This window comes from Canis lupus, chromosome 10 (genome assembly GCF_003254725.2).
Source record: "Canis lupus dingo isolate Sandy chromosome 10, ASM325472v2, whole genome shotgun sequence".
Taxonomy (NCBI): Eukaryota; Metazoa; Chordata; class Mammalia; order Carnivora; family Canidae; genus Canis; species Canis lupus.
The window spans coordinates 28,619,304-28,646,459 of record NC_064252.1 but is presented as its reverse complement, the minus strand read 5'-3'; the positions used below and the strand labels follow the sequence as shown (position 1 = coordinate 28,646,459).

Genomic DNA, 27,156 nt, shown 5'->3' with positions numbered 1-27,156 from the left:
CTTCCATCACATGGAGCACCCTGAGGGAGTGGCGATAGGGCTTGCATTCCCATTTGTTAGAACAGTGCTTGACGTAGAGTAGGTCCCTAATTAGTATTGGTTGACTAAGTTAGTGGATAAGAGGATCAAAAATTGGTCTGTGATCATTCATTCAATGAGTATCATTGAGAGCCCCCCTCTGCAGCAGGGCCCTATATGTGTAATGACTGATAGTAAGATTCTTGTTTTCAAATAGCTGCAGGTCTAGCTGAGTCAGTGACTACAAAGCAATTTCTAAGTTGAAAAAAGAGCCACAGGTGACTGCCAGGCCCTCCATTAACATCCTCTCGCTTCATGTCTCTAAAGGTGAGGCATCGTTATTTCCGTTTTCTGACCAGACTTTTGTACCATTCTGGCGTGTCCCTTCCAGATAAGGTAAAGGCATTTTCTAACAGGAACCTCTACTACCTTCAAAAGAGAAGTAGCATTTTTGAGTGCTTTATATCATTAATAATCTCTTTGATTCTTTCGGAGAGTTCTCTGAAACAGGCATCAACCCTCCCATTTATGCGGGGCGGGGTGGGGGAGGAGAAGCAGGCTCAGGCCAGTTGGGCCCATCGCCCAGTGAATAAGACTGAGACAGGATTTGAGAGCAATTTTGTGGATTCAAACGCTCCCCTCCCTTACAGTGTGGGGTGCGGAGGGGAAGGCCTTTCCTGAGGTTTGGAAGGCTCTTTTTCTCCCTCTCCTCCTCTGTCTCTTGCCTCTGCTATCTCTAATTTATTCAGACCCTTACTATCCTGAATATCAGTGGCAGCTCCAGAATTTCCCCATGGGAGGGGCTTAGTGACAGGAATCTGGTGAAAAGGGGGAACTCTGGGCTTGTCTTGAAGCTGTGTTTGTGTAGCAGGTGCCCTGTTTTCACTGAGGCACGTATATTAGAGGAAGGCACTCTGGAGCTTGCGAGGGGGCTGCGCCTGACGACATCCCTTGGCAAAACTGCTGAGCATTCAGACAGAACAAAAAGGGAGAAGGGGAAGGGACAAAAAAGCAAGCATCCATCTCTTTGAATGCTGCCTACATGCGAGGCATCTCATGTATTTTGATTATTCTAGACTGTGAGGCAAAGCGTTGTTAGGATCTAGGGTATGCTCAAGAACTTGAACATATAATTTACCATCCAAATTGGGGCACTTTGGGGAGACAAAGGGGTCACTATCAAGAATTATACCAGACAAAAGGTATAAATTGGGACAGCTCCATGCCAACTGGGAGTTTGGTCTCCCTAGGCAGGAGGGAAATAAAATTGCCCTCTGTTCTGGTTATCTATTCCTGTTCAACACATCCTTCCAAAATTTGGCAGCTTAAAACAACAATAATCCTTTCATTATCTCTGTTGGTTTCTATGATTTCAGAATTTGGGAAAGAGTTGGCTGGTAGCCTGGGGTCTTCCAGGCCATATTAGTTGGACGCGGGTGGAGTTGGAGTAGCTGGGGGCTGGCCAGAACCTTCTCTTTCTCTCTCCATCTAGTCTCAGGGTCTCCTTATGGGGCGAGTCCATGCGGAGAGATGGGGTTTCTCACAGTGTGGTGCCCTCAGGGCAGCCAGACTACTTCCATGGGGGCTGAAGATTTCCAGAGCAAGATTCTGGCTGACAAGCTGGAAGTGGTGGCACGGCCTTCTACAACCTAGTCTCAGAATCAGGCAGCATCAATTCCACCCCTTCTCTTGGTGACTAGTGAGTAACGGGCCTGCCCAGAGTCAAGGCACAAGGTTCTAGAAGAGTACGTGGAGAGAGAGATTGTTGTGACCATTTTAGGTGCCTAAAATCTGCCACAAATGTAAGCTGGTCTGGTCTTGCCTTGCCTTGCCTTTTCTCCCCTCCTCCCTTTTGGGTAAGATTTATGTATTTATTTTGAGAGAGAAGAGAGATTGTTTGCTCAGTGGGGAGGGGCAGAGGGAGAGAGAGAGTCCCAAGTGGATTCCACACTGAGCCCACCATGGGGCTCGATCTTACGACCCTGAGATTACAACCCAAGCTGAAACCAAGAGTCTGACACCCTGGTGCCTCAAACTGGCCTTTCCTAAGAGTCACCAGTTGGTTGTCAGCAAATGTGTGACCAAAGAGTTTGGGACACATCAAATACCCGAGTTTCTGAGGAGGTCAGGCTGGGAGGAGGGCTGGCTGTGATCATGGTTTACTAAGGGAAACCTGCTCACGGGGAATGGAGGAGTGAATGGAAACATGGGAATGGGAGAGTCACAGAGCCAGAGGCTGGCCTTGTCTGGGGAGCGGGTTCTTGGCTGCACTGGCTGGCACAGCATCCTCACTTCCTGGGCGAGGCTGTCCTCTCAAGCTGCCTCTGCTGAGAAATGCTTCTTCAGAATAATGCCGTCCCTTGTTCTGACTCCCTCCCACCCAGCAGCCCTGTGAGACCGTGAATCCTCACAGAGCTTTCATCGCAGGGCAGTATATGCTGGTCAGGCCAACAAAAGCTTCCTGTCCAGCTGATGGTTGTATTTCTCGTGCTCTCTGTTAATAGATGGATCATCTGTTTATATGGCAGCCTTAGGAGATTGGTTTCAGGGAGTCTGCCCCTGCCTTGTGTGCAGATAGACCCCAAACTGTTCTGATGGATTCACCAAGGTCTCCTGGTGGTAACCTGTCAGCCTGGTTAGCAAACTGCACCTGCTTATGTGGCTTCCATGAACCTCCACAGGGATCATTGCCCTATTTTCTAGGTGAGAAAACTGAGATACAGTGAGGCGGTGTCTTGCCCAAGGTCAGCCAGCTGGTACAGGTGCAATTAATGGTAATCCAGGTGCACCTGAAACCAAAGCTGGCATTCAAATACAATCCCTAAATCCAAAACTCTGAAAACCAAAAGTTTCCTCATGAGATTGGCGCAAGCACTTGGTGACAAACCTGATATGAATTGGACATGATGTTACTTATAACCTTTATCCTATCCCCCCTACTATGACTATTTATACATTTTGTTGCATAAAAATTGAAGGGTTTATGGAGTACCCTTAATACATCCCAGAGCTCTCTGGGCATATTCCATAATATATGGTAGACTCTCTATAAAACTTTCATGAAAAATGCAAAGAGCTCTAGGTTAATCAAACACATCGAGTCCCAAGGGTTTCAGATGAAGAATTGGGAATGCATGCCAAACTTTGCTGACTCAGCATCAATGCGAGACCACTGTCCCATTTTACAGATGAGAAAGACTGAGAGTGGGGACCATAGTGGCCCAGGCTGACTCCCATAGAACCACAGCATTTTATCATCTGTTGGAGGGAGTGCTGGGAGGAAGGGAAGCCTTTGAGTCACCAGCTCACTCCGAAGAGCCTTGTTGCCCCAGCAAATTTTTAAAAATAGAAAACCTGGAGGGATTAAAGCCCTAAAGGATGCTTCAAGTCCCCCGGAAGAAAGGGAGGCTTGCTGTATGTTCTGATGGTCTGCATTCAAATTTATTTTTTATCTCAGCTGGATGTACACTCACCCATCACAGGATCAGCTCTCAGAATAGAGAGCTACCTGTTGAATCATCCACCCCACTTCCTGCCTCGTGCGGGCATCTCTCCAAGTGCTGAGCCATCCGCTTCTCTGCCGGGGCCTGAGATATATCAGGATTTGCAGCCCTGGTGACAGGAGACAAAATAGACTCCCATTTCCTTCGGAACCATTTAGCTGGTTTAGAGACTGCTTGATTATTTCAGTGGGATGAACAACAACCAGGCCTCTCCTTGGCTCCTTCACTCCACCTTAAACTTGCTCTTCTGTTGGAAGTTGGGATGTGGTGTCTCCTGGGGACAAAGGCAAACACTGATTTTGGCTCAGTTTGGCTGTGGAGCTAATGGGTACCCCTCTCTGAACCTCAGGCCCACTTTCTGCGGCACAGACTTTGCTCTCTTTCTCTGTTCGAGCTACCTGCGCTGGCTCCCAGTGGCCTTAGGACTAGAAACTGTGCCTGGCGGGTGCCTGTTGGGGCCAAGTGACTGCAGGGGATCTCGAAGGAGGTCTCCTAGGGTAATACGGTATCATGGCATTGAGAACAGACATCCGTGGAGATAAACTGCCTGAATTTGAATCCAGGTTGTCACTAGCTCTATGGCCATGGGCAGGTCGTGCAACTTTCTGAGTCTCAGCTTCCTTATCAGTAAAATGGGTGGCATCATAGTAGGCAATAAGAATTAAGTCAGATAATATGTGAAGTACTTAAAGCAGTGCCTGATGTGCAAGAAACTCTTAATCCGTGACAGTTGGATTAGCATGGGCACTGGAAGCCTGTGGGGGTTTTCTTTCTGGGGCAAAATCTTGCAGCATTTCGAAAGCAATCATTGGTCACTTGTGGGGATCCGGGCCCTGAGTTGGCCACTCAGAGTTCAGAGACAGAACCAGGTATGCTCTCAAGTAGCTCAAAGTCTAGTGGGAAAGCAGGTGTGGCTGATTCAGGGGCTGCAATACCTATAAAGTGCTTAATGAAAGATATTTTGAGTCTATGTTTAGAAAGCAGATTTCACATAAAGATCCAGATTTTTGGCTTCTCTTATGATCTAGCAACACCAGACTGGTTTTTGTGCATGGTGGTAAGAAGCTGGAGCTAACTAGGTACTGCTATCTGGGGCGGAGTCTCTCTACTTTGCCCCACTCCCCACTCTTCCCTATTGCACCCCACCTGCTCATCTTCATGTTCATGTGTGCCTGCTGCCTGGCCTTTCGGGAATTTGCAGGTAATTTACAATGTGATGCTACGAATGCAGTGGGAGCATGATGAGGGATAATAACTCAGCCGTGGGCAGGGAGGAAAAGCTTCCCAAGGGAGGCAGTGTCCCAGCTGCTTCTCTATAATACCTGCAAGTGCTGCTGAGCACCCTTGTCTTTATGGCTCAAGGATGTGAATAGAGGACGTGAAGTCCTCTGAGCTGGCAGGGATCCCTGCCATAGAGCATCCAAGGCTCAGTGGCTTGCGTGGTCACACAGCCAACTGATGGCATACCCCAGCTGGAACCAGGACTGTCAACCAGAAGCAACTGTGGGCTTTGGGATTCCAAAATTGGTCTTCTGGACTCTTAATCCTGTTTCTGCCACTGACCTGCAGCATGACCATGGGTAACTCATTTAATCTCCTTAAACCTCGGTTTCCTTGTCTGTAGAATAGGGCTAAGGATTCTGACCTCAAGGGAGCGTTCTGGGACAAGATAATGAGAAAATGGGTAGGGGAGCATTCCTAAGTTCAAAGGGACTCTAGACCTATGATGGGCATCTCAACTGTTGATAAATAGCCGCCTTCTTCCAAAAGCTTTGGCACATCTGTTCAACAGACACCTTGAGGCGGACCTGTCCCCTGCCCCGTGCCTTTGCCACTCCCACATGTGGGAGCACACATGGCCCTTTTCCAGACATGGGCCCAGGAAGGGAATGTTTTGGCATTCCCTGACCTTGACTGTGAACAGGACAGGACTCTGGGTGCAGAGCTCAGGGGCTCCCCTCTCTCAGGAGGCTCCAAGGTCAAAGGAGATGTTGAGATACAAGAATGAAGCCGACTTCCCTGGGAAAAAGAGGAGAAATGTCAATAATTACTTGGTTTTCTCCAAGATATCTACCACTGCATATCAGGGGCTACCTTTAATTAATCAATCAATTAATTAATTAAGATACATTTATTTATTTGAGAGAGAGAGAGAGAGAGGGAAAGAGCATGAGCAGGGTGGGCAGGGAAGAGGGAGAGGAAGGGAATCTCAAGCAGACTCCCTGATGAGCATGGAGCCCCATGCGGACCCTGAGATCACAACATGAGCCAAAATCAAGAGTCAGACACTTAACCGACTGAGCCACCAGGCACCCCTATTTATTTTTTATCTTTTCTTTTTTTAAGTAGGCTCCATGCCCAATGTGGGGCTTGAACTCATGACCCTAGATAGAGAGTCTTGTGTTCTTCCAACTGAACCAGCAAGATGCTCTCAGGGGCTACCTTTAATGTTTGGTGACTTAAACTATTAAAACAATGTAGCATTGTAGCTGTGGGGATTCCACCGTCCAGAGCTCAGATACTGACTTTCCTCCTTATTAGTTGAGTGTGCCTTTGGACAAGGTTTTAAACTTCTCTCAATCTCAATGTCTTCATCTGCAAAATGGGCCTCTTAAAAGTACCTATTTGGTAGGGCTTTGTGGGAATTAAATGAAAGTATATGGTGAGGGGTGTAGCATAGTGAGAAACTAAAAAAAATGCCAGATATTACTATTATCGGAAATAGTAATAAAACCGTACATCAGGTTTGTACAGTATTTTACCATTTATGGTAACTGGTCAGGCTTTTCTTATCCCCTTTGACCTTCACAACTCTTTGAGGTGGCCAGTGCAGGGGTTATGACCTCACTGCAACAAGATAAAACTGGAGCCCAGAGAGGGCAGCAGTCTACTCGAGGTCACATAGCTTGTGAGTGGTAGAGCCAGTTCAAGTCTTCTTGGATGAAGGATGCATGGTGTCGTTCACAGGGCCAGGCTAGACCACCTGCACATGTAGTTGGGCTGCTCCTTGGGTGCTCTGGTTCTTTCCAAAGACCCTTTTAAAGGGAACTAATCCAGAGTGTTGCTTCAAACCCTTGTTGTACCTACTTATACTCTGAGCCTATACCACCTCCAGGTGTGAAGAAACTTCTTGTGCTGGCGCTTCAGGCTGACTTTTCCTTGCCTCTGTCCTGTAGAATGACCTCTGGGGGGGTTCCCAGCAGCCCCCTCCCAGACTGATCCGTTTACCAGAAGGTCCCTGTGTTCTGAGTTCTGGCCACAGGGTGGCGCTGCTCTCCAAGCCATGAAAAGTCCAGCCCCTCACCAGGACTGCTTTTCAATGGCTTAAATGTGGATTAGACACCTACTGTGTGCAAGTCACCATGGTCACTAAGGAGAGGGCTTCAGTTATTCACTATTGTTAAGATACATGAACAACAACAACAATGAAACCAATAGCACTGGAACATAGACTCCTTGGTTCCATTTGCTAAATAATCCTGATGTATCTGATGAGGAGAGTCTTTCCACCCACATCTGAGGAGGAAATTGAAGAGGTCACGGGGCTTGCATAAACGCACAGAGTAGAGTGACACATGGTGGGCACTCAGTGAGTCATAGGTGGTAGGTTGAATGGGGGAGGCCAGGCATGTCTCCTCCTCCATACCAGGATCTGTCTGCTGAGGACAGGGGCTGTCCTGTTTGCCTTTCTGTCTCCACCTCTCCCTGTCCCACTCACCAAGGGCTTCAGCAGACATCTGTGGCAGGGAGAGGAGAAGCGGGGGGCTCCCTCCATGCTGCAGTGCCCAACAGCATGCCAGCTGCAGCTTCCAGGCCAGGTCTGGAAGTCTCTCCGGGGCACTCAGGCTGAGAGGTGCAGCATCTGGGTTGGAGCCTGTGAAGAGACCACAAAGAGAGGTAACCACTTTCACCGCGAGGCATGGGCAGGGTGTGAGTGACTCACCGTAATTTGGCCCCTGAGTGATGGCTGAATGGTCAGGAATGATTCATTCATTTGTTCACTCATTTCTTCATTCAACAAATGTGTCCTAAGTGCCTGCTATGTGCTCAATACGAGGGATACAGAGACGGAAAACATAGCCCCTGTCCTCCTGGGACTTTCAGAGCAATGGGGAAGACAGAGGCCAAATAGTGAACAATACGGTTTGGTAGTGTTGCCTGGAGATCTGTTCTAAGTTCATGGATGTGAGTGAGTCTACCCAGGGCGAGAGAGCAGGCTACACAGGGGATGGAGCCTCTTGCAGGATCCTGAAGGATGACACAAGTTTGCATGTGAATCAGGCACTTGACAGGATGAGCACTGGGTGTTATGCTATATGTTGGCAAATCAAACTCCAATAAAAAGAATACCAAAAAAAAAAAAAAACCACCAAAAAAAAAAAAAAAAAAAACCAAACCAGGCAAAAGGAGCCTGCAGGTGGATGGAGGGGGAAGAGTTGGGGATAATGATGTGTGTACAGAGGCAAGAGCTGTCAAAGGTCACCGTGTGTTACTGGAAAGAGAGCAGGACAGCTGCAGAGGGGCCTTGGAAGTCATTCCAAGGACAGTGGATTGTGTCTTACAGGTGAAAGAAAACATTTCAGAACTTTTAATCATCATGCTAGGAGCCACGCTGAGCTTGAGATCCAGAGTTGAACACTATGGTTCTTGGCCGTCAAAGAGCTCAGAACTTCATGGAGAACATGGACAAAGAGAAGACCCTCACTCACACTGAGCGCTATTTGCACTCATGGTGCCAACTGCTTCCTGAGCGTTGACTTGTTACCTACCTTACAAGGTGGGTACTGTTATCATCACCATTTTTGGGATGAGTAACCTGAGGCTTGATGTGCTTAAGCAAGTTGTTGGACGTCATAGCACTAGGAACAGTGGAGTCAGGACTTGCCTTTTTTTTTTTTTTTTTTGCTTTTTAAAGGCCACCTTCACTAAAGCTCATTCATTAATTTTGTATAGATTTTTTTATGCATATAGTATGAAATTCAGAAGGTGCCCAGTAAAAGTGCTTTTGCTTACAATCCAGCTTCCAGCCCTCCCTCCCCAGAGGTGACCACTCCTAGTAGTTTCTGGTGTTTTCTTTTAGAGATGTTCTGTCCAGACTTAAGTCCCCAAAGTAAGAAAAGACAAGTGCATGTTAATCACACACCTGGGCTTTGGGAGCAGCCTGCTGGGGGCTGAATCCAGACTTTTTTGGGTGATCTTGAAGAGTGTTACAACTCAATTATGGTTTGAGCAAGGGGCAAGGCTTGGAGGGAGGGGAGAACATGACAAAGGGATGTGTATGAGGGCAGAGAGCTGGACTTGGTGGGAAGGGTGTGGTGACAGGATGGAGGGAAAGGAATGAGGACCAGTGGGGCCCAGAGAGGGACTGGGTGAGGGCCAGGCTGCAGGCTGGGGTGGGGGCAGGGAGGGGGTTGCACAACAGGCGGCTGTTTAGCAGGGCAGGAGGTGTGCTGAGAGGGAGACAGGTGGCCCGTGGGCTGGGACAGTCCCTGTGTGAAGCCTCATGCTGACTCCTGGAGCAGTTCTGCTCTTCTGGTGCACACCAGAGCTGAGCTGTGGGCTGACTGCAAGGCCATGGACTCAGGAGTTCGGGAGGTCCAGCCTGAGTGGCCAGCAGGGAACTCTGGGCGAGCCACTTCCCTCCCCAAGCTTCAGTGCCAGTTAGCACTTCACTGAGGTTCATCCACCCTGTCGTTCCTCTCTGTGGAGGTAAAGGCTGGGTGGGGGTGTTGGAATGGACTAGGAGCCTGGGATCCTTCTCTGGACATTTCCAGGCTGCATCTGAACAAGCATTCACAGCTGCAGAGCTCTCCTAGGCAAGGTGGGAGCCTGTATGTAGATACACTGTTGCACATTAGATCTCATACGTTTATAATACATGTAATGATATGTAATATATACATTATTTTGTTTGTAACCTTCTGTTTTGAAACCAGTTTTCAAAATAACAACCTGGTTGTGTGGTGTCCTCCCCTTCTCCATGCTGAGATGGTCTTATCTCTAGCCCATGGGAGTCCCTTCAACTTGGACACTGAGCCTTGAGACCCAGAGACCCAGCCTGCGTCATCTTGGAGAACTTCCTGGCTTTCTGGAAGAACAAAATGTTCTGGACTCATCTTTTACTTTTCCCTTCCCAAGTCCTGGAATCTGCCATTTCTCTGAGGAGCCCTGGTTCCCTTGCATGAGAAGTGCTGTTGGGAGGCCACAGTCTGGGTTGGGAAGATGGAGGAAAAGCAGCAAGCTCTGGGCCAGCAGCCCATAGTCAGGCAGCCCTCTCCCCCCACCCAGGGGTGGGGGATTAGAGGTCCAGTTAAGTTCTTTCCAGACTCCTCTGAGGCTGAGAACAAAGACGTGGGAAATATTCACACTGTGTACCCTTGGGCTGTGATGGCACACTGGAAGCCCGTGGACCTGGATTCAAGCCCCAGCTCTGGTGCTGTGTGTCTGAGTGACTCTGGGCACGTGATTTACCCTCTCTGAGCCTCTCAGGAGCCTCATCTATGAGATGGGGATAATGCACTCACCGCACGTGGAGGAAGGTGGCACGAGACAGCACGCTTAGATTTCGGACTTATCTCACTTACAGCAGGTGCTCAGTGAATGTGAATTCCCTTCTTATCCATCCTTGACCATGTGACTTCAGCATCCCAGGAGGCCAGGACTGGATTACTGGATACTTTGGGACAGGCAAAGGGAGGTGGCTAGGGAGGAGGAAGAAAGTGGGAAATAGAAGTCTGTGGACAAATAAATGGGAGGGGAGGTCAATTCAAAACGGGGAAGTTGGACAGTCAGATCTGTCCAACAAAGGAAGGTTCAGTTTGCTTGGGAAAGGTGGAGAGCCTCCTGCTGCTACAAGTGTGTAAGTTGAGGCTGAGGGACCACTGCCACAGATATGTTTTTGTGAAGACTCCTGCATTGGCTGGGAGGTTGATTCAGTCACTCAGCAAACTTCTGGAGTCCTCCTCATCCTTGCCCAGCCCTAGGATGGGACAGGGGATGCCAAGGTGAATGGGATATGGTTCCTGGCCCAGGGAGCTCCCAGTCCAGGAGATGAACTGACCTTTCAGGTCCATGGGCTTCTACTCTGCGGTTCTGTGCTTTAAAGTGTCCAAGCCTTGGAGGGAATTGGCTGAGGATTTTCAGTGTGTGCCTTTTGGTATTGATCCACCGGAGCTGGAGCTGGCTGGGGAGCGGCAGGAGGACACCGCAGTGTTATTAGTGCGGAGGACACGCTGTAATCTGTCAGTGTCACCCTGGTCGCAGCTGGTGGGGGAGCCATCCTGCTGTTAACTCCTCCCCTCCCAGCAGCCACCGAGCACACAACTTGTATAGCACCCTCCCCAGCACCTCCATTTGTCCCTATAGGAGAGAGAATTTTTTTCTATTTCTCCTTGGCATGAGCCCTCTGCCCCTGTCATACTGATTTAGTCAGTGTTTCCCACATCTGTACCTTCAGTTATCAGATTTCTCTACCAGCTACAGTCACTAAATCCACATCCATCCATCCATCCATCCATCCATCCATCCATCCATCATCTTAGCATCTACAAAATCTATCCATTTTTCCATTTATGCACCAATGATTCATCTAAATATCCATCCAATCATCCATCTCTCCACCCATCCATCCAGCTAACAACCATCCACCTATCTATCCATCTGTCTATCTACTCACCCTCCATCCATTCAGCCTTACAGTTCAGTTCATTCCAATTCAATTCAGCCCAACTAAGTTCACTTCAATTCAGTTCATCTTTATTCACTTCATGAGATTATGAGGACTTGCCACGTGCCAAGTTGTGATAAGTGAGTCATGTCTCTGTTGTCAAGGAGCCTATGAGAAGAAGAATCCTTGTCTTTCATGGCCAGCTTTGCAACTTACCTCTGTTAGCCCTTTACTGCTCTGTTAGGCAGAAGCAATTGACTCTAAGGGACTATCCTATGGAAAAAAGTTTAGCCTGGTTTTCAAAAGCTCCATTGGGCAGAGCTAAGGCAAGGAGGGAGGGAAGTGAGTGTGAGGTGAGTTAATGGGACAGGGATTGGGGTTCTGTAGAGGGAGGCACATCTGTTCAGGTGTGAGCTCTCTAGATACTGAGTGGATAGGTACTGGGGGATAAAGAGAAAGTGAAGGGGAACAAGAGACCACCATTAGAGAAGTGGGTTAGAATGGAAGTTAGAATGGGAGATCCAATAAACTGCCTGGCTTACTGTCCCAGCTCCACCATATTCCTGCTGTGTGACTTTGGGCCTATATCTTAATCTCTCTGATCTTCATTTCCTCATTTGTAAAATGGGGCTACTAAATAGGATCTATGTCATGAGGCTGTTATTAGCATTAAAATGTCAAGTGTTTAATGGTTGGCACAAAGGAAAGGCTGACTAGATTCTAACCATGATTAGTATGACTCTTCACTGAGCACTACCCACATCCAGGCTCTGTGCTAGGAGCTTTCATGTTCAAGGTCTCTTTCGGGTGTCCTGGCTGCTAATCCTATGTAGGGATTATCAAACCCATTTTGCAGATGGGGAGATGAAGGCTCTGGGAGGCTGTCTCTTACTTGCACCACCATCACAGCTGGCAAAGTTAACTGGGCTGCAAATACAGAGGTCTTTGTAACTCTCCTGCCTGGGCTCTCCCACCTCCCCTTTGCTGCTTTCAGAGGATGGCTGCCCTGAGACATGAGGATACTGGGACTTCCATCTTGAGTTGTTAATTATCATTTCATGTGTGTTTTCTTTCTTCTTCAGAGAGCACAAGATTGAGAAACAAATTTTTCTTCTCTGTAGCAACTGAAGTGTTGACTTTGATAATGAAAGCTACAGAACTTGTGGTGTTTCCCTTCTTGCCTCGCCTGCCAGGAAGCTTGTGCTTTTTGTCATATTGCTTCTTTTTCCTTTACAAGGTTTGGTTTTCTACCTTTAATATTGTCTTTATTTGTGGATCTTTTTCTATAAGCTCTTCTGCTCATAGAAAGAGCTGCTGCATAAATAGAGCTTAATTGAATGGAAAAGGGCACTTTGCAAATCCCAAGTCTGTAATTCAAGTAAAATTATGAGCTTCAGGAAGGAGATGTACCTTACTTATATCTATCCCCCTGGAGTGTTTAGCCCTGGCTCTGGCTTAGTGAAGTTTGTGCAGAAAGCTCAGTGGTGATTTTCCTTGTCATGTGTGGTCAGGGGCACTCCTTTACTTTAGAATAAGATCCAAAGTCCTATTCCATGAGGACTGAGCCCTGCCCACGTCTCCCTTCTCATCCCATGTCACTTGTCCCTTGTTCATCAGGGATAACCATCTGGGTCATCTTTTCTGTCTACTAACGGTCCAAATTCTTTGCCTCAGGAAAAGGAGCTTTGCACATTTTGTTCCCTCTGCCTGGAACTGTCCCTCCTTTCCCATCCCCTGTTTTTGCCCGCTCACTCTTCTTACCCTGCAAATTTTAGCTGAAAGTATCAGCAAGAATCTCCACTGACTGCTCTAACTGAAGGGGTTGCTGTATCTAACGTTCAAAGGTGGTGCCTGATGGCTCTTCCCCTCTCATCTGCACACTGTTAATTCCATCAGGGGGTGGACCCAGTTTCTCCTCTCTGTGGAAATGGCCTTGGGATTTGCTGTGACCAACAGAATATAGGGGAGCTGATTGCTGAGATTTCTGAGGCTGGGCTCTGGGATGATGAGCAGCCTCCCGTTTCTACCGCTTGGAACCCAGCTGCCAGGCTGTGAGAGGCCCAAGACACATAGAGGAGCCACAGGGGGCAGAAATGAGGGGTTCAGGTTGACAGCTTTTCTGAGCCCCCAGCGAACAATCAGCATCGATTACAGCACATGCGAGAGTCCATTTGGTTGTTCCAGCCACGTCAAGCCCTTGGATGACTTTACCCCCAGGCGTCTCCCTGTGGTGAAGAACTGTGGATTTTGAGGGATAAGAAAACAGTGATAGTGGTTTTAAGCCATTAAGTTTCAGATGACCGAAGGCGGGGTCAACCCCTGTGATGTTTTTAAGCCATTGCCCCAATGCATTTACTTTGTAACACTCATGAAAATTTGTGATTAGATGATTATTGGATTCTGAACTTGCTCATTTTCCTGCTTCTCCTCTGGAACAGGACTTACAGGAGGCTGGAACCGGGTCTGTCTTGATTATGACCCCTACTCCCACCACCAGGCATTGAGGACAGAACAGCATGTAATGGGAGCTGAATGAATGGGTGAATGGAGGAATGAATGAATGAATCAATTAATCAATCAATCAGAGTGGTCCTGTCATATCCCTGAGAATCAGGCAGGGCCAGCACCAGGAAGGACGTGAGTATGGCTCAAGCCTTAGCTCTCAAGGTCTTTCACAACTCAGAACTGTGAAGCTTCTCCTGGTACCACCCTTGTACCCTGGACCTCGAGGCCCCTGCCAGGGAGAATTGCCCCCTCCCTTGTCTTTCCCCCTGTGTACAGCCCTTAATTAAGGCACTCTATGTGCGTTTTGTGTGTAGGTGATGCAGGCAGGACCGAGGAGTGGGCCTTTGGACTCTGGACCCAGAGACCCTGATGTCTGAACTTCCACTCTGCCACATTCTGGTATGTCTTGTACCATGGCTACATTTTTTGAGCGTTAACTCATATAGAGGTGCTGTATAAATGGTATTATGTATCAGGCACTGTTTTAGTGCCTTTAGTTCATTTAGTCCACATAATGATCTTATCACATAGGTGTTATTAATATTATTTCTCCTTTACAGATGAGGAAACTGAGTCAGAAAAACTGAGTCAGAAACTGCAGATTACCTCTGACTCAAGGTTAGGCTGCTAGTAAGTGGCTAGAACCAGGACTGAATCTGGGCAGTGAGACTCCAGAGCCCACCCTCTTAACCCTCATACCTTTCTTTCTCTTTTTTTTTTTTAAAGATTTTATTTATTTATTCATAATAGACAGGGAGAGAGAGAGCAGAGACACAGCCAGAGGGAGAAGCAGGCTCCATGCAGGTAGCCTGATGCGGGACTCAATCCCGGGTCTCCAGGATCACACCCTGGGCCAAAGGCAGGCGCTAAACCTCTGAGCCACCCAGGGATCCCCCCCTCATACCTTTCTGCCTCTCTGCACTTCAGTTTCCATATCTGTAAAGAAGGTAGTAATACCTGCTTAACATGGCTGTGATGATGTATGATTTGATAGTACCAGGCACATTGTAGGCTCTCAGTAAATCCCAGTTTGCTGTGGCAGTGCTAACCAAGAAGGACATTGAAGGCTTTACTGGGAGGGCCCCGGGGAGCCATTGAAGGTTTTTGAGTGAGGGAGTGATACAAACAGTGTTTTAGCTCAAGTGCTCTCCTTTCCCTCTCCCTGCACCCAGGACCCACCTCTGGCCACTAACTACATCATGCCTGAGTTTCACCCCCTATGTCTTATCTCCCCTGTAAGAAGAGGTAGAACTATTTAAAGGCCATGAGAGGTCATTCTAGACTTCCTGAACTGAGTAGGGTAGGAAGGGATACTGTCCTCCTCCTCATGACAGATGTTCTTGCTCAACTCAGAGCCTCAGAGCCTGTCTGTGGTCCTCTTCCTTCTCTGCTTCCAGCACTAGCCACTGAGCCAGGTACCTGAGCTGTTCTCACCATTTACTTCCTATTCCCTGGGAATCCTTTGCACAGCAGTGTGGGTGGGCTGAAACAAGACTGGTAACTTGGTGGGAGAGGGAGAAAATAAGGGAGAGATCAGGAGAGCCCATGCAGGAGAGGGAGCCTCAAGGAGAGAGGGGTTGACCGGGACATGGATAGATACTGAGAGGTTGGGGTTGGGGAGGAGGGAGGGAGGCTGGGTTCACTGCTTCAGGGCTGGTGGGCCTGGTGACGAAAATGGGCCATCTCCCCCTGGACCAGTGTTCCTTCTTTCTAGGCCATGCTTTGAGCATGTATGGGTGCACAACATAAGCACACCCATGCACACATGCTAGTGGCTGATAGACACACCTCATTCTCACCTGGTGCAGGAGATGCACAAGTAAGTCTATGAGTGCATAGACTAAGTGCAGAGAAATAGGTGCAGTGGGTAGGCATATCCTTGCTGAAGCACCACCTGTTCTGGGCCCCCACCCTGCGTCCTGGAGGAGGTTCCACTCTTCTCCATGCCGTTTGTACAGCTTTATCCTATTTCTTGGCAATCCTCTGTGTCTCTTCCGGCAGGAAAGCTCATATCCTTGTCATGTCAACACACTTGGGACCAAGATCAAGGACTAGGAGAGAGGACGTGGTCAATAAAAGCTGACAGACTGAATGAATATGCTTATGTGAGTGGGTCTAACTCCAGAAGTGTGTGCGCGTGTATGTGCATAAAAATATGTACATGAACACACACACATGCACACATACTGTGAGGGGCGTATGGATGTATCTCGAAGATAGGCAGGAGTGAGCCTATGTGCACATGCCATATCTACTGATTTATGCAATGGTATGCCAGTAAATGTTTGATAGTCAGCTCTTCTTTAAAAAAAAAAATCCCTGGTTTACAGCATTTACCCCCTTCTGTGGTGTAAGCACTCCCTCTATGCCCATTTTCAAGGTGGCATTCTGGACACAGAGTTGAAGGGATGTGCATGGCTGGCTCATGTAAGCCTGTAGGAGGCAGCCCCAGCACATTGCTGGATTAACACCTGTGCCAGCCCAGGGCAGGGGGAAGGCAGTCGGTCAAGCTCTTCCCGCCTGGAAGAAGTCTTCCGCAAGCTGGCCCGGAGATACTTCTTTCCAGAACCTGTGTACCTGGGATGTTGGCTACCAGCCAGCTTTCTCAGTGGCCTGCTTGGAAGCCAGTCCAAATGGACGCTCCTTGTTAGGCAGGTCTAGACACTCACTGAGACATCAGCCTTCCCTCCCTGTGTCTGCACCCCTCCTGCAGACACTCCCAAAGCCTTTGGAGTTTGGGGAGGACCGCACTACTGTGGCCAGGAGACAACTCTAAGCTTGGAGTATGAATGGAGGAGGAAGGAGAAAGAATTCTTCAAACCTCCATCAGAAGGGGTGGCTGAGGACTGTGGAGTTTGGAGGTCAGAGGTCAGGAGACTGGGGCCTGGAGCCTGCTTGAAGCAGTTCACTGTGCAGATGTGCACACATTGCTTGCCCTCTCTGGACTCCAGCAGTACCTTTTTACATGAATGGATGGGTCTTTTGCATGAAGGAATCAAAAGAACCCCACACTCAGACAAGAGGGACCCCTGCTTTGGACATTGGGCTTTCTGGAACCTTACTCCAGCCCTCCTTGGGTCATGCCCCCCTCCATGGCGGGAAGAAGAGACCATAGTCCAAGGGAACGTGCTTGCCCTGAGCCTATGCCCCTCTCTCAGGCTTCTGTCTGGTGCCTGCTACTCTAGAACTTCTGCCCAAAGGATGCTAAGCCAGCCTCCAGAGTTGGTTACCATCCATCTTGAGGGTGGAGTGACCCAAGGTGTGGCCAAGTGGAGCTGGAGGTGGGTAGGGAAGGGGGCCGGGCTGGGGGCCAGGAGCCAGGGTGGGTTTGCCCCACACCACTTTTTGGGTACAGAATTCAGACAAGGTTGAGATTTCCAAATTCAAACCTAGTATTTTAGGTCAGCGTAAAGAAATGTTTGTCAGGAGAGAAGGATGGAACATATTTTAAAGTTTGTTCATTTGATTCTTAGGTGTTAAATATTCAGATTTATGCTATGTGAGCTCCATTTGTACTCCTACTCTGGGGCCTGTGAATATTAGGGGTGAGCATGGAGGAAGAGATGCTTGAGACTCTATGGAAGGGCTTAGTGGTGTGGCCAGAGGGGACTTGGGCAGAGCAGAGACTTCTAAATGTTGGCCAATTCCAGGTAGAGTTTTCTGAGACCTCATGGGTGGGGATGGTCTTCTGTTAGATCTGTGTCACTTGGGTCTCCTCCACATACCATCTCCTTTCTCTTGGGCCCCAGGGAGACATGTACAATGACTAAGCCTCCTCCCCACATCTTATATAGTGTCTCCCCTCCCAGAGATCCCATCTTTTTTTTTTTTGTTTTAAATGTTTCTTTTTTTTTTTTAATTTTTATTTATTTATTTATGATAGTCACACAGAGAGAGAGAGAGAGGCAGAGACACAGGCAGAGGGAGAAGCAGGCCCCATGCACCAGGAGCCCGACGTGGGACTCGATCCTGGGTCTCCAGGATCGCGCCCTGGGCCAAAGGCAGGCGCCAAACCGCTGCGCCACCCAGGGATCCCCTCTCCCAGAGATCCCATCTTGCAGAGCTTATGAAGAAGCTAGATCCATCCATGTCAGGACTGGGGTCGTGACATCTGGGACCCTCCCCAGTCGCTGTCACTGTATGTTACCATGGCTGTTTCTAAGATCACACCCAAGTCACCTTTCTGGCTTTCCAAATGGAAACATGAAAATAACCAGGTCAGTAAAGCCCAGCCATTGTAATGAATGAGAATCTCTGTGCTTTTATTTTTTTGGTCTGTGATCATGGATGTCAGTAGGACAGAATGAAGCTCTTTTCTCTTTTCAGAACTATGTGACTTCATCTTAAACAAACTTTGGTCAGCTTTCCATTTTCCTGTTTGTCATGTGTTCGGTTGTGGGTCTGTACCTGACCTTGCTAGTTAAGGATAATAAATTCAGTAAGGTGGTGATGGGGAAGGTGGTCCCAGGGAAGCAATAGAAGAAGGAGGAAGGAAGCATTTTACAATTTGCCAACGGATGATTTCTTTTTTGTTTGTTTTTTAAATCTTGATTTGATTTGAAATACCTTCTTTCCTCCCCTCCTGTTCAGTATGACAGTTTTTTTGAAAGTTAAAAGGAACTAAATTAAATGTATTTAATGGATTTTTGAGAGGTGTTTACCTCTTTCAAATAGCTGATGCTGGCAGTTTGACCAGACCAGGGCCAGACATGGGCGGGGTGGTTCTTTAGCTGCCTGCAAATAGGGCCTTTTGCCAATGTCAAGGGTCCAGTTCTCCTGTTGGCATCCTGTTATGGGCTGAATGTTTGTGGCCCCCTGAAATACATATATTAAAGCCCTGACCTCCAGTGTAAGGATATTTGGAAGTGGGGGTCTTTGGGTAATAATGGGTTAGAAGAGGCTGGGAGGGGGCTTCCATGATGGGATTAGTGACCTTACAGGAAAAGCAAGAGAGACCAGAGCTTGGTGCCACGTGAGTCCACGAGAGAAGGTGACCATCTGCAAGCCAGGAGGAGAGTTCTTACCAGGCACCGAATCTGCCAGCACCTTGCCCTTGGACCTCTTAGCCTCCAGAACTGGGAGAAGTAAATGTCTGTTGTGTAAGCCCCCCAGTCTAGGGGGTGTCCTTAGAGCAGGCTGAGCAGGCTAGGACACATCCCATTTTGCCTTTCCTAGTTGTTCAAATTGGGAGAGTTCTGGGGTCCCTGCTAGCCCTTCTCCATTTGTCTCCCAATCCACAGTCCTCACCATCCCCTCCCTCAAGGCCTAGGAAGTCATCACAGTGGGTTAAGGACCATTAAGGATTGGGAGCTTGAGGGCAGCCCTGTGCATGGAGCCCTCTGAGTACACCAGTTGGGTCACATTCATTCCAGGCTGCATACTTTCATGGGGAAAACTGAAACCTGGAGTGTCACTGGGATGTTGAGTGGGGCTGGTTTTTTCTAAAACAGGAAATTCTACGGACATCGTGCTCATGCTTGAAATCAAGTATTTAGAGACAATTGTGTTAGAAGGGGAAGGCATTCATTCAGTGTTGCTGGATTCAAAGGAAGATGTGGATTGAAATTCGTCTTGTAGAGGAGACTTTGACCAATAAATGCTGCCTAGCCAGGGCTGGGCTGCCTCTAGAGGGGATGAGCTTCCTGTCACTGGAGGTGTGCAAGTATCCTTCAGGGATATTTCAGAGGACACTTACGACCTGGAGAGTGGGGTCACTACTGCAATTAGCTTCTAGGCCTCCCATCCCCCACCTCTGAGAACCTGTGGCTTTAGCATTGTTTTAAATGAGATGCCAAGATCGGGAAAGCAATTAAAGAAATCCAATGACGTGAGGACCAAGCTATAAAAAAAAAATCTTTATTTCATGTACCAGGATTTTTTTCTTTTTTTTTTCTTTTTTTAAGTTTTCTGCTTTTTAAAATTTTTTTTTTTCTGTTAACAGTCTGAAAAAAAAAAAGGACCCACCAAGAAAATAAAACGGAGGTTGGTTTCTTGAACTGGTTTGAGCTGGACATGAGCAACCGTCCACCCTGGCAAGCAGTGCCCTCTGCAGTCCCGCTCCCGGCTCCTTCCCCCTAGCCCTTTCTCAGCAGTACTGATTTCACCCCACACCCAGAGGGCCTTCTTCCAGCAGGCCCAGGACCCAAGGCTCAGCCTGGAAAGAAGCGCCCGTTGCCATCCCAAACACCCCGCTGGAACTGGGACCAATTTTCCTCTTGGAACAGCACCCGCTTGCTTGCTCTGTTCTTGGGGCCTCTCCTTCTCTCTGGTCCTTCATCTTTTTGGGTTTGGGTTTGGAAGCTGGTGGGGCGAGGGAGAGAGAGATTGTGATTTCTGCCCAGACTGAAGAAGTGCTAGGTCACCCACCACACTAGCCTTGGCCGTCAGTGCTCTGTCCAGAGCCTGTGACCTGCTGGACTGGCAGATGCTCTGCCTCGTGGCTCAGGCTGAGTTTAGGGTTCCAGCTGCAGCTGACTTGGAAACAGAGCGTGGGCAGCTGGGAATGTGCAAGCCCCCCAAGGCCTTGATAGCCACTCCCCACAACTCCCCAGGGCTCAACTTGAGGAACTTAGGCCAGGCCAGTGTCGAGGAGGCAGAGCAAGACCCACTGATGGGTCTAGCAGGTGCCCTTCCCCTTCAGCAGAGTGGCTGGCAGGCTGGGCTGAAATGCACTCTCGAGAAAGCTGTTGGGTTTCTCTCAGTCTCAACTGGCCCTTGTCGCTCTCAGGAGAAGGAGGAGCAACACGGGATGCCCCAGACTTCCGTGGTGTGGTGTCAGCTTTATTTTGGGGGTTGGTCCTCAACCTGTGACCAAACTTTGTCAAGCCGTCCCCTCCATCCCTTTGACCTTGACCCCTCCCAGCAAACCTCCGAGGATCCTCTTTTTCTCTGACCCCCAGAGATAGCGGGAAAGGCCTGGTGGCTGATCTCTTCCCTCAGAGAAGCCCTCTTCACTCTCTGTGACTGGGTTATGGCACTAAGGAAAGGGGATACGAAGTGAAGAGTGACTCTGGGGACCTTTGTGCCTTTTCCCCTCTCTGTTTGAATGGCAGGATACGTTTGCTCATACATGCGTATATTTGCTCTGACATTGGATGTGGGGGCAGGGGTTTGGGAGCACAGTGAGGAGGCATATGGGGTGTGTGTGTGTGTGCGCACGCGCGTGTGTGTCTGAAAGGCTGATGATTTAGGAATGTTCTCAATGTCTGGGGGCTGGATGGCTGCTATTTTGGTCATCCCTGGCATCTTCCTCTGGGCAGGTGGCAGATCTTAAAAGTCATTGACACTAAGATTAAGAATAGGCCTTTGGAGCTCATCTAGGTCAATCCACATGCTTGCATAGGAGGAAACTGAGGCCCAGAGAGACCATTGCAGCAAGGGATTCCAGAATCCAGAGCTGGATTTTAGACAGGGGCCCTTTCCATGCATGCAAGTGGTGTGTGTGTGTGTGTGTGTGTGTGTGTGTGTGTGTGGTGGTTGTTCTTGTCAATGGCTTTGGAGGGCGGGAGTCAGCGTTCTCTGAGCCCTGCCTCTGGCTTTGTATGGGGAGGGAAGTGTTTAAACTCAGTGTGTATCCTGGTGTATTGGAGCTTGGGGCCTGGAGGGCTGTGTCTGTGTGTGTGTGAGTATGTGGAAGTTGTGTACGATCTCCTTCGTGTAGACCGGGTTCTCCATTGTGATTCTCTCTCTCTCTCTTCCACATTAGCAGCACCTTCCTGATATAAGGAAGAGATCTCTGTCATAGAACCTCCCTGCCGCTCCCCAGGGCCTTCCTCTTCTCCCTCCATCTTGAGCTCAGCCCTGATCTCTCCCAGCAGGTTTTGTTTTATTTATTTTTTTAATGGATTTGTATATTTGTTTTCTGTTTTCCCTTTACAAGTTCCCTGCTAAATTTTAAGTCCCCCACCCCACCCCATTGTTTTGTTTTCACAGTTTAAAGCTGGAAAAGAATTAAAAGAAAAATACTATCTGATTTTCTTGCAAGTAAATCCACTTATTATATATTTACATTTATTTATAGTCTGTGGTTTTTTTATTAAAAAAATCACCACTTGTTTTTCCTTTTTTTCTTTTGTAAAAAGAAACCTTTTTGCAGTGTCATTGTTGGACCTGCTGGGCCCCAGGGGGGCGTCAGTGAGTCCAAGGACCCCCAAAGGGTCAATGAGCCCCCTTCCCAGGGGGCGGTGGGGGGCTTATGAGTTTGGGGGTCCACCATCGCCCCAGGGTCATCAGGTGGCCCTGAGGTGAGAGGTGAGGAGGGAGAGCTGCTTTATGTCCCCCCGGGGGGGTGAGCATCTCCTGCTCCCAGGGGCAGGAGCTTGGGGTGGTGACCCCAAAAAGCTCACCCTGAGGATTCCAGGGTTTCCGGGCATCTTGCAAGCCAACGGGCAGCCATCCCCTCTCCGTCCCCTCCCTCAAGGCCTAGGAAGTCATCACAGTGGGTTAAGGACCATTAAGGACTGGGAACTTGAGGGCTGGGCAAGCCCCAAGTGCACCCCCCTCCAGGCACCTTTCGGACAGGAGGGACCAAGGACTTGAGTCACCTGGAGGCCTACAATTGCCCCATAAGTGCCGGGTGGAGCCGGCTCACAAGCCTTGGAGCTTGCCCAGCGTTCCTGGGGCACCCATCCAGAGGCTCCAGGGACCTGGCAGTGACCGAGGGGCTTACCTGGCCCCGAGGCCCCTGAGTCTCCACCCCCCACTCGCCCAGGGAGGCAGAGCCCGCTTGGGGTTAAAGAGAACAGAAAAGTAACTCTCCCGCATTAAAACAAAAAGTAACAGAAACTCCTGATAAATGCAGAGAACATTCCGCTTCCTTTCTGCTCTTCGTTTTTTTTTTTTTTTTTTTTTTTTTGCTTTAATGTTAGTTAGCTTGGTTCCCTTTTATTTTTTCATTTAAATTGGTTTTTATTAAATGTTAAAATAATGGTACATGGGAAATCATGCATTTTCTTTTAGATTTATTTTCTATTTTTAATTTTTTAACCTCTCTCGCTGTTTTTTTTTAAAGTTTATTTTGCGTTCCCTCGGTTAGTGTTGTTTTTTTTTTCACATCTCCTGTCCTTTTGCTTCTATGTTCCTCTTATATTTTGTTCTTCTTTTTTTTTTAAATTTACTTGTTATGTTTTTCTCTTTTTTTGTTTTTTTGTTTTTGTTTTTTTTAATGCTTTTTTTTTTTTTTTTTTGTTTTTTTGTTTTTGCTTTTGGAAGGTCTCCCCCCTCCCGCCCCGCCCCTGGATGGTTGGGATCCCGCCCTGTGCCCCGCTTTCCCCGCACCTCTGGGCCCACTGCGCGGGAGGGCGAGGGGGGCACCCCGCGCGCCCCTCCTGCGGCGCTGCCAGGCTCTGTCCCCATCCATCCCCCATCCCCACCCCGCCGTGGGCTTCATACGGGGGTGGTCCGGCGGTTGGCTGTGTTGGAGTGGAGAGAGTCTTTGTTCTCCTTCTGGATACAGTTGTGGACTTGGAGGAAGCTGTTGTCTCTGTCCGAGTTGTAGGTGGCGGTGGGCGTGGTGGCGGCCTTCAGGGGGTCCCTGCTGAGGGTGTACATGGAGATCTCCGTGGACGGCAGGGTGTTGAAGCCCTTGATGCCCACGGGAGAGGCGTCCCTGGAGTGTGAGGGCTCGGTGGAGCGGGAGCTGGAGCGGCTGCGGCGCTGGTAGCGGTAGCGGTAGCTGGGGATGCGGGTGATGGCCGAGGCCTGGAGGTAGTCCGTGGCACGGGCCGTGGCCCGCAGCTGTTTGTGCCGGTCGATAAACATGTGTACCGCCAGCACCCCGACCATCTCGGCGATGATGAAGGACAGGGCCCCAAAGTAGAAGGACCAGCCATACGAGTAACTATTCTTTTTGGAGTCGCTCTTGGAGGGGTCTCCGGCATTGGCAGATATGTACACTATGATGCCAATGATGTTACTCAGACCTGTGGGCCCGGCGGGGGAGATCAGAGAGGGGTGGTTAGTGTCCCAGGCAGTGTTGGCCCCGAGCTGGACTTACAGGGGAGGGGACAGCTGGAGTGGGGCCTTCCCCTCTCCAGGGCTGCCAGCACCAGTGCTGTAAGGGGCTGGTGGCCAGCATCACCTTGATAGTTATTTGATGAGCCACAAGGGGAGGGCTAATGGAAACAAAGGTATGGGGGGGGGGAGAAGAGAGAGGCATTGTACCCCCCACTGAATAATAGTAACAATAAATATTGTTTATGGAGCATGTGCTACCTGCCTTCACCGTGGAGTGCTTTCCAGGGAGTTTGCCAATGAGGCAATGGAGCGCAGAGAGGTTAGGTAACTTGCTCAAGGCAGCACAGAGGTTTGGAGCCAGTATGGCAGGGGGTTGAGACTGGCTCCTGGAGCCAGACTGCCTGGAATCCAAAGCCTTTGTAAGGGTAACCTGAGTCAGAGTTTCCAGGTCCATAAAGTGGGGAGGATGATAGGGCTCGCTTTTGCAGGGCCATAGAGAGGATTACATGATTTAGGACTACCTGTGTGGGGCTGTTGGGGGCCGGGGTGTGGTATGTGCTACTTAAACATTCATCATTCTTATTAAATGGCTCATGCTACAGCCGTGTGCTTTTTCTGGCATCTGAAGTGATACGACTTGTCCCATAAGGGGCTGAGGTATGTGGTTTTAGGTCTCTGCCTGCTCCCACCGGGGTGGGACAGTGAGGGGACAGGGCAGGGAGGCTAGGCCGGTATCCTGAGAGGGACCTGGAATTTGGGCCCTTTTCTAAAAGGTGGGAAGAAGGTGGTCCACTGGGCTGAGAGACGGGGTTTGGCAATGTTTCTAGAGGATGCAGTGGGGGCTTGGCTGTTGCTATGGGGCAGGAGCCCCAGCACAACCTGCCTTCTCTGTGATGTGACCTGTTGCAAGTCCTGGAGGTTCCTCTTCTCCTTCCCTCCTCTCTCTGCCAGTTCTTCCCAGCGGCCCAGCTCCCTAACCTCGGCTTCCTCCTCGTGGTGAGCCTGGGCTCTAGCCTGCCCAGCTCAGAGCCCATTACCTGCAGACACGAAGAAGATGCCGGCACTCAGGATGATGTTGTGTCGAGTCTTGTAGAACTCGCTGGCTGCGATGCAGAGTCCACCCATGAAAAGCAGAATCACACTCAGGATCGGGAAGATGCTTGAGGCCCTCACGGCCCCTGCGGGACACCGAGAGTCAGAAAGAGAGAGAATTGCACAGCTGTGAGGCAGAGGGATGCATGGAGGAGGAGGCAGTGGCCCACAGAGCCAGGGGTTCATGGACACAGGGCCAGAGCTATGTTTGCTTAGGGAGGGAGGGAGCCAGTGCCCAGCTCGTAGCCCTTCAGGGGCTCCTCTTTGCCTACAGGCCAAACTCCAGTGCCTCATGAAGTCTTCAGGGTCCCTGTGTGACTTGGCCTCTGCTACCTCTAGCCCCATGGCTCCTGGTCCCTTCCCCGTGTTCCCTCATGTCTAGCCGCAGCATATGTCATATGTCATGTCATTAATGCTTCTGGCTTTTGACATACTTACCCTTCTTACTAGAATGCTTTTCCTATTCTTTCTGACTCAGCAAACTTCTCTTCAACCATCAAGACTCAACTCAAACTCGCCTCTTCTGTCAAGCTTTCCCTGACTTCCCTGGGCAAAGTTATCCGTCCCTTCCTGTGTGGTTTGGGACACCTGGGGCACACGGAGAGGCAGTGTGTCATCATGGTAAAGGAGCCACATGGCTCTGAATCTGGCTTTCGCATGTATTAGCTGTGTAGGGTTGGGCAAGGTGTCTCTCTGTAACTCAGTTTCCTCATCTATAAAATGGGAATGGTAATAGCACCTGCCTCCTACGATGGCTGTGAGGATTAAATGAGTTGATGTTGATAATGCACTTGGATAAGTCTCTGAGGACATGTAGTGAACGCTGGGTAAGGGATAGTATAGGAAAAACTTGTTCTGTGTATGCTTCTACAAGCCATGGGGCCCCATGAAGGCGGAAACTGTGGCTTTTTTTAGGGGGAGGGTCTCTCTTTTTATTCTGTCCCCACCACCTCGGTCAGGTCAGTGCTGGAGACACAGTAGGCCCCCAATGCAAGGTCATTGAGTGAATAAACAAGGTGAGGAGGTCCAGAAAGAGGAAGAAGCAGACATGCCCAGAAAAGAAAAAGTGAAAAACAAAACTCCCTAAAAACGCCTTCAGGGTAAGGTGAGAAGAAAGGACCGACAAACAGGCACAAGAAAAGAACACCCTGAGGAACATTTTACTCCCACATATGGGAGGACAGGAGGACAGAGGGACGCAGATGGCTGAGGGCGGGGGGAGCAGGCCAGGCTGGCAGGAGGCATCTGTGGGGGACAGTGTCCAGATGGGGACCCAGAGGTGTGGGGTCTCCACGAAGTGTCTCTGGAGGGTAAAACAGTCTTTCTCTCCAGATTCAAATAGGCGGTGAGTGACCTCAGGGCTCTGAGTCCTGGGAGCTGCGGGCCAGGCTGGAGGCAGAGCATCTGGAGGCTCACGGGAGGGAAAGGAGGTTTTCTTTACATGTTTGGGTTGTTTAAGTGGCTTCTGAGGAAGTTGGGTCCTGGCTAGAGGGTGGGTTGGCAGGATGGGGCAGGGTAGGGGTGCATCTTGGAGAGGAAGGTGCCAAGAGTAGAGCCTCCCCTGGCTCCCTGCCCCTTTTGGTGGCAGTGTGGCCACGAAAATCTGTGGAGAAAAGAGGTTTTTTTCAATACAGAATTGGAGGACTTTTTCCAAGAGGATTTTAGGCAGTTTGCTGTGATGTGTGATATAAAACTCCTCCTCTCTCTTCCCCATGGATCTTCAGGAGATCCACACAGCTTATTGATTCTGTTGGGTGAATGGGTTATTTTAGGGGGACTTGAAGAAGAATGAACCAGCACTAGGGGCCAAAGGATGAGGCCCATGGGGAGTGGGGGGCGGGTAGCAGCTGGGTTACTGGGCAGTTGGACTTCCTCTCCCGCGGGTGGGGATGGGCCATCTCCCCCCAGGTCTGAGTGGACACTCTCCCCCAACAAGCCATTTTAAGGTAACAGTTGTGTCGCCAGCCCGATCCCCCAGCCCCCACACCCCTACACACATGTACATAATGCCTGGACATGCACACCTGAGTGCTGCCTGAATCCTTATCTTCATAAGCACAGGGGGACAGGGGAGCTTATTAGAAGACTCACGAGAAAATAAAGAATCTTTGATAAGCACCTACTCCGTATCGAATCTTGAATGAGTACCTAATATACATTCTCTAATTTAATCCTCCTAAGAGCCCCATGGGCTGTGTTTTTTAGCCCCAGTTTATAGACAAGAGACCTGAAGTTTAGAGAGGCAAAGTAACTTGCCCAAGGCAGCCCAGCTAATGAGTCAGGATTCAAGTTCAGATCAGCCCAACTTTTGGACCACCCTATACTCTTCCTACAGGGCTCCCAAGGAGCCTGGGAAGGGTGCTGCAGAGTACAGAGATCTGGGTTTGGGGTCCCAGCTGTGCCACTCACTTGGGCAGA

At 49.4% G+C, this 27,156-nt stretch overlaps 1 protein-coding gene across 1 annotated transcript in view; it reads right to left on the bottom strand.

Moving 5' to 3' along the window:
• Window positions 1-19,532: 19,532 nt before the first annotated feature.
• Window positions 19,533-27,156, bottom strand: part of CACNG2 (calcium voltage-gated channel auxiliary subunit gamma 2) — a 113,804-nt gene continuing 106,180 nt past the window's right edge. The window contains exons 3-4 of the mRNA XM_025461013.3: window positions 24,684-24,824; window positions 19,533-23,612 (exon numbers count right to left, since the gene is read on the bottom strand). Coding sequence (XP_025316798.1) covers window positions 23,077-23,612; window positions 24,684-24,824 — 677 coding nt within the window. The 3' untranslated portion in view covers window positions 19,533-23,076. The remainder of the gene's footprint in view (window positions 23,613-24,683; window positions 24,825-27,156) is intronic.